The sequence below is a fragment of the Giraffa tippelskirchi genome, chromosome 10 (genome assembly GCF_054371585.1).
Source record: "Giraffa tippelskirchi isolate mGirTip1 chromosome 10, T2T-mGirTip1v1.2.pri, whole genome shotgun sequence".
NCBI classification, from domain to species: domain Eukaryota; kingdom Metazoa; phylum Chordata; class Mammalia; order Artiodactyla; family Giraffidae; genus Giraffa; species Giraffa tippelskirchi.
In genome coordinates this window covers 143399459-143407056 of record NC_137284.1, presented here as the reverse complement: position 1 = coordinate 143407056, position 7598 = coordinate 143399459, and the positions used below count along the sequence as shown (strand labels likewise).

At 39.0% G+C, this 7598-nt stretch overlaps 1 protein-coding gene across 1 annotated transcript in view; it reads left to right on the top strand.

Annotated features, from left to right (window-relative positions):
* Window positions 1-247: 247 nt before the first annotated feature.
* MTPN (myotrophin) overlaps window positions 248-7598 on the top strand; it is a 75282-nt gene continuing 67931 nt past the window's right edge. The window contains exon 1 of the mRNA XM_081533014.1: window positions 248-601. Within this exon, the coding sequence (XP_081389140.1) occupies window positions 530-601 (72 nt within the window). The 5' untranslated portion in view covers window positions 248-529. The remainder of the gene's footprint in view (window positions 602-7598) is intronic.

Below are 7598 nucleotides of genomic sequence, written 5' to 3'. Positions count from 1 at the left end.
GTTTTTTTAAGTTTTTCCTATTCACGCTGCGCAGTTCCTCCACTGGAGCCCTGGCCCTCGTTGACCTCCGACCCAGTTGTCTGGCCTCCCAGACACGCCCACTGCTCCCCGACCCGCGTTCGCCCGGCGGCTCAGTCACTGCGTCTGCGCACGCGGAGCGCTCCGCCGCGGGCCTTCGGGGCGGGGTCCCGAGCAGGGCGTTCCGTCGCGGGGAAGAGGAAGAGGAAGTGGGGGGACGGTCCTAGCTGGGAGTGAACCGGAAGTGCAAGCGATCCTGCTTCTCCTCGGCCAGGCGGAACCTGCTCTGCTGGGCCCGGTAGCCGCAAAAAAAAAAAACACAAAACTTTTCTTTCTCCCGCCCTAACGGTCGCCGCGGCCAACTGCCTAGCCCGCCTGGCCGCCTACCCCGCCTTCTCTTCTGTGCGGCTACCGCGCGGCCCTGTGTCCCTCTCGCCCGGCGGTATCCGCTTGCCGCTGCCACCGCCTCCTCGTCTTGCTGTCCGGCCAGCCGGCCCGCCCCGCTGCAGTGATGTGCGACAAGGAGTTCATGTGGGCCCTGAAAAACGGAGACCTGGATGAGGTGAAAGACTATGTGGCCAAGGTAAGCGGGGGAATGAGTGGAGTCAGCGAGAGCACGGAGGTGGGATGGAGAAGAGGCTGAGGGAGCGGGGGCGACCTCCTGGATGGAGGTGGCGCGGAGAGAGTGGGAGGCCGGGAGCGTCTAAAGCCGAAAACTGGGTCCACGGAAAACGGTCGGGTTCTGGGTCAGATAACTGCCGTGGTGACACAGGGCCTTGCCTTCCTGGCTTCTCGGGGGAGGGGAGAGTGAGTGACCAGCTCTTTTAGGGTCGCTTATGAGCACTTGAGGACTTGAGTTCGGCCCTCTTCGACGCCAGCATACTTCAATCTTTCTTTGGATGAGGTAATTCTCCATCTTGGACCTGCCCACTACTGAATGAAGTAACTTAAGTGATTAGAATCAGAATAACGTTTTCTATTTAACTTTGGGCCTGTTACGAATTTAAAGTATTCCTTGACCGTGAAAGGTAAAAAAAAAAAAAAGGAGTACCGACAATAGCAATAGTTAAAATTCTGAAACTTGGTGTCACTTCACTGTGAACTCTTAACTTTGGGTGTGGCCTCTTTCCTTTCCCCCGCTACAACGAATAACTTAATTTGCTTCCAGTGGTCACGTTGTCAGCATCTGGGAGTGTTTAAGATACTTGAGCAGTTTTCAAACCAGCGGGTTAACTTCAGTGATTCCATCTTTCTCCTGGATTCCATCAGAAGTGCTTACATGTGTAATAAAAAGTAATGTAGTTTAGTCACAGTACATTTAGAGGGAAAATCATGATGAAGAAAGCTAATCTCAAACCTAAACCCAAATGTGAATCCACGTTGTGATGGAGTGGTAAACTTAAAACTCCAGTGGCCTGCCTTTGGACCCTGAAATTATGCCTTGTGTAATTATGAGAGAACTTAGATGTGATTCTAATATGGTGATGATCTAAAAAGAAATCTTCCAAAACAAAATAGGACTTTATTACATAAATATGGAGCACATCTTGTTTTTAAAATGTATAACTTTGTGACATGATCATGGAGTGCATCTTGCTCAGCTTCTAAAAGCTTGAGAATCTGATCCAGCTTCTAGTTCTTCAAAGGCTGTGACCACTGGTATATGATGCTGTGTTTCTGCTTCACAGTGTAGTGTTAGAAGCAAGTAAGCAAAAGCAGAGTTTCTTAAAACTTACAGGATTGTGCAGGGCAAGCTACTGTTAGTTTTTACTCTGGTTAATACCATTACAATCTAGACTTTCCTCATGCACATTATCTTCTTAGTTCTTTGAGATGGATTTTTAGGATACTGTTAACTGTCTTCAGCTAGTGGGAGTCTGAAACCAGTGTTTTCAGATGTCTCAATGTAAGGTTAAAGGAAAGAAATTACTTGGAACTCTTAATAGTATGATTCCAGTGGTGAGACACTGCAGTACTCTGGAAGTGAGTGGGCTTTTGTTTTTCGGTAATGGTGGCACCTAGTTTATTTGATATTCTTGAGATATGAAAAGTTAAGGACTGAGCTTGCAGCTACAAAAATAACACGCTTTACATAGTGTCTTCCTGTTACATTATCCTTGTGAGTCTTGTGAAGTAAATCCTTTTATTAGTCCCATTTTACAGATAAGATTACTGAGATACAGGGTGTGTAAGGAAAAAAAAAAGTCTAGTTACAGAGATAACAAATGAAGGCAGAACTAAACTGCTGACTCCCATACTGCTCCATGCAGTCTCACAATCTAAACAGTAATTGTGAAAATTTATGATACCAAGATCTCTAGCAGGACATTTCCAAGGTCCACATCCACGCAGATTATACACAGTTTTCAATCACACAAAAATATTTGTTAAAGTAAGTGCCAGTAACAATGGATTGATTTGTTTTCAGTTTTTAAGTTAGATCATTCTATTCCGTTTAATGTTTATTTTTCCCTAATACTGCCATACTGCCTACACTCATTAACAAAAAAGATGTGCGTAAGAGGGAAGGATAGACATCAAAAGAAAGTATTAAGAACTGATTTATCCAAAAAAGTAATTCTTTGAACAGATCATGGAGCTTTTTCTTTTCTTAGTTTTTATCAAGTAAAAACTAAGAGACTGTTGAGTCTCTTAAAATATCTTTTGCTTTGTTAATGAAAAATGATAAAAAACAAAACAACCAAAAACTAGCCCTCCATTTTTTACTGACTGAGCTCTCCTATTGTGCTTTTTTATATTTCAAGTCCTCCTAACATGATTTCTTCCGCCTAGCTTCCATCGTCCCTGCTTATTCATTGATTCACCTTTTTCATCCGGTAGGCAGTCATTATTATTTTCTAAGTTTATATGATCTGCATTTATCTGAGTTGTGTACAAAGACGGTATATAAAGAAACATGTCTCGTTGTCTAGTTTTCCTTCTAAGGGGTGAGAATCTTTAAAATATTCTCCTGAGTGCACCTGTGAAGATCTCTCACATTGTTAACATGTAAGAATGGACCTGGAGGTGAAGCAGTTGAGTCTTTTTCCTTCTTAAAATTAATGTTTTAAAAAGCAATAATTGTACTTTTCTACTGACTTCTAACTTCTGTACAGAAGTCTGGAGTATGGATAGGCATAAATTGTTGGCTTGGGGTGAATTCTTGAATTCTGAAAAATAAATTCAAAGTTCCAAAACCGTTGAAAATTATATGTTCCTAAATGAAAAAAACAACATATAAAGAAAAACAGATTATTCCATGTTACATGCTTATCTGAATCACCATTAAAACAGTATCTGAAGCAGGTTGGTTTCTTGAGTGACCTAAAGACTATATTTGATTAATTCTTCCATTTTTATTGGGCACTGTTCAGGCCCCCAACACTTCTCTAATCTTGGCATAATAGTGATGCTCAGAAAACTTAATGTTCAGCTGACCTCTGGAAAAGCATTCATACTTATAAGGTAGCATGTAGATTAAAAGTAACATCTCACATATAACAGTTTGTTCAATTGGAAAACAGTGAAAGATACAAAGTAAGATATTCATCAGCAATGGTAGTAGTATTCACTGTTTTCAATCTGTGTGATTCATCTGAATGCCTTATTTTTGCCTTCCATTTCTGCCTTTATGTTAATTTCTCCCCTTGGAGTTAATTTGGCCTTCATTTGAGCTCCAGACTTAGTAAATAACTGCATTCAGATAAATCCTGAATGTTTCTATTTTTCTTGTCCACCTTCTGACTAATGACTTCATGACCCACCCATTTGCCCAAACTAGAAATTGGGGAATTTCCCCAACTTTTTGAGTGTTATCAAGACTACCTTATTTCTTAGTTCCTTTCTCTTAACATCACTACTTTAAATTAATTGCTACTTAACCACCTGGACTATATTTTCCTTGACTAGTTCCTCTGTCTTCCCTGGTCAGCTGGAACATCTCAGCTGGAGGAATCTCTATGTAATAGGAATCCAAGTGTCTTTTTCAGTTAACCTCCTTCATTGCCCTTATACTTTTGTGATTGCCCATTATTTATTTTTAAAAGGGCCAACTCCTTCTTGGTTTGGCATCCCGGATCATGAAGATCTGGCCTATGCTGGCCTTTTTAAACTCTCCTCTCTACGTGTGCTCTGTTCCAGACCTCACCAAGCTGTTTCTTACTTGTGTATTTTCTTCACCTGTGCTCTTTCATCCTCCTTGACCAAGTCAGCTCACCTCAGTCCCTAAGTCCTACCTGGTGAGCTGTTTATCCTCTTAGCTTAACTATCACCTCCTCCAGAAAGGCATTTTGACTTCAAATGGAGTGCTGCTGCTTCTACTATTTCACTTACCAAATTGCTATGATTTTGTTTGTGTGTCTGTCTTTAATTAAAGGCTGTGAGCCTCTGGGGTATAGATACAGATATATCCCTTTTCATCTTTGTATCTCCAGTGTGGTGCCAAGGAATTTCACACATTAAAAGCATATGTTCCAAATAAGAAATCCTTTATATTCTTAACTTCACTGTAGTTTTAACATCCTGCATTAGTTATGTAATAATAATTATCATTGACAGGATGACTTATTTTGGCAGGTACTGGAAAGTACTCTGTAAGATTTTTACCTCAATTTTCATTTGCCTTTTACCACAGCATTTCAGTATAGGTAATTGCATTCCCATTTTAAAGATGAGGAAATTGAAGCTAAAGAGAAGTTAAGTAATTTAACAAGATCACAAAATAAGTAGCATACCTGGGATTTAAACAGAGCTGTCTCTACAGCCCATATATTTTTCACCAGATCAGTCTGCCATGAAATGGTTATCTGGCTTCTTAGCTCACAGTAACTTAGCGTGAGCACATTAAGAAGATGAGAAAAAGGGGCTTGCAGGAGGCTAGCACAAGTTCTTTGATTGTGAATAAGGATATAGTAAAATAGCTATAGTTTTTTAAAATTGTAACTGTTTACTTTTAAAATTGTTATATTTGGAAATCATTAGCATGGAGACGTCTCTATAAACCCTAAGTCTTGTCAGGTGCTATCTTTCTCAAAGTGTTCCTAAAGAAACTGATTGATAGCTTGTGGAAACCTGTGTGCATGCACGTGCGCATGTTCAGTTCTGTCCGACTCTGCGACCCCATGGACTGTAGCCGGGCTCCTCTGTCCACGGGATCTCCCAGGCAAGAATACTGGAGTAGATTGCCATTTCCTACTCCAGGGGATTTTCCTGACCAGGGATCTAACCTGCGTCTCGGATTTCCTGCATTGGCAGGCAGATTCTTTACTGCTGTGCCACCTGGGAAGCCCTCGTAGTCCTACATAATCTTACCATTTATATTAATAATTATCCTATAGAAAAAGTTAAGTTGTGTTTGTTTGCTTTAAGAGGAACCAAAAATTAACTGAGGTATTGAGATTTCTAGTCAGAAGGGTTTAAACAAATGGCGCTTTTTTCAAAAAGTATGTTCTTAAAACTTTATTTGAATACTGTGAAGCCATGTAGAAGTGTAATGGCTTTTATTTATCACACCAACCCATGAACATAGTTAATTTGTTAACCCAATTTTAGAGATTTTAGAGATGAAGAAACAAAGCCAAAGGTTAAACAACTTGCCCAAGGTCATAGAACTCTTGAGTAACAAAGCTGAGGTTTTAAGTCAGTCTCTCTGACGTCAAAGCTCTTGTTACGTAAGCATAACATTGACTTTCATTTTTCAATAATGCTAGATAACTCAGAGGTGCTATATTATTGAGTATAATTAAGTATTAAAAATAATCACTGCAAGATGGTAATTATCCATTGAGACTACTTAGAGGTGAGCTTTGTGTTTAGTTTTGAGACTCCAGCTCTCAGGTGAATGCTTCTGAGTTGTGTTGATAAGTAGTTACCTTAGAATCTCCAGCAGGTCTGATATATGTACTCTTGTTTACATGTGCTTCTGTTTCACCTGCTGTGAAACACTAGACATCAGGTTTCTAACTTCTCTTTCTCTGTGGTTTTCTTTCCCGCTCCAGCCCCTTTCTAGTTACACCTGCCTTTGACATTCTGATAGGTTGAAAAGCAGCAATTGTTCATCGTGTGAGAAAAAGGATCTCTTGAACCTGAGGAAAAGTATCAACTCTAGTCTTTAGAAATTGCATGACTTATTGGGATCACTTTTCACTTTCCTAATAAAATAGGCAATTGAAAAGAGGTACTGATTCAAACTATCTTGCATATATCAGTTTTACATAGTTTCCTTTTTTTTGTTTTCTTTTTTAAATTATCAGTTTCTTTCTTACAAAAATTTGTCACCATGTTTAGGCCCTTTCTGCAGCAGAGCTTGTGACCCAGTCAGAAAGCCAGTAGGTCAGCTTGTGTAAAAAGGTGCCTTCAGTAGATACAGAATAGTTTAGATACTTTTCTGTGAGTCTCTTACTTTGAATTTAAAATGAGAAGATCTATTTTACATTGCAAGAGGAGTGTTTACTCGTATGTACATCAGCTATTTGTCATGTTTTGCTTTGAGATTCTAAACATTATCAAAAACCAGGGCAAACAAGTAAAAGTGTAATAAAGCTGATTTAAATTTTAAAATAATGCACTTATTATTTAAGAGATAAAGCTGTATTGATAGAATCATCAGTTCAGTTGCTCAGTCATGTCCAACTCTTTGCAACCCCATGGACTGCAGAACGCCAGGCCTCCCTGTTAATAAAATGCAACAAAGTACCCCTTGCCCATTATTCCTACTGGAGTGTTTTTTTATTTAAAATACAGATTTTATTAGGTTTTTTAAGACAAAAGTATAAAAAAAGACAAAATTTGGTCTGAATTCTACTCTCTAGATAATTACTGTTAACTTTAAAAAGTGAAATTAACTCAGATACAGATTAGAAAATACAGCACCTGTGGCTCTCTGCGCCAGTACCTGTGAACAGAGTTAGCCATTCTTAACAGGGTCACGTAAGTAATTTCAGAAAAACCTTGGAAAAACCAGTTACTCATCTATTTCCCCACTTAAAAAAATTGCTATGCACACTTCTGCACTTTGCTTTTTTTAAATTCCTTAATTTATCTTAGGTTCCACATTACATTTAGTCATCTGTCCTTTTTAGGTGGTGCATATTATTCCATTTTATGGATATACCATAATTTAACTAATGCTCCATAATAAACATCTTTTTTCTGGCTTACGTTATTGTGATTACCTTTATATATAGATATAGGTATATGTATATGTATACACACCTTGACAGTTTCTGAGGCCATAGCTCTATGACCTTCCTGATGAGTTTTATCAACTTAGACACAAGTCAGTAGCACATGAGACTGACCATTCCCTAATGACATTGTATTTTTGCTATTTGAATAGGTGATTTGCATTTCTTCAGTGAGGAAGTGCAACATCAGAACTTTTAGCATTTATATTCATTTCCTCAGATTTCTTTTTTATACCTTTCTTTCATTTTTCTAGTAGGTAATTGGTCTGGTTTTTTAAATTGATTTGTATGAGCCCTTTATAAATTAAGTTAGTTTTTTATCATACATTTTGCAAGTATTTTTCCTGGTTTGTCTCTTGGCTTCATCTTTTTTTGTTGTTTTACAGCAGTCTTTAC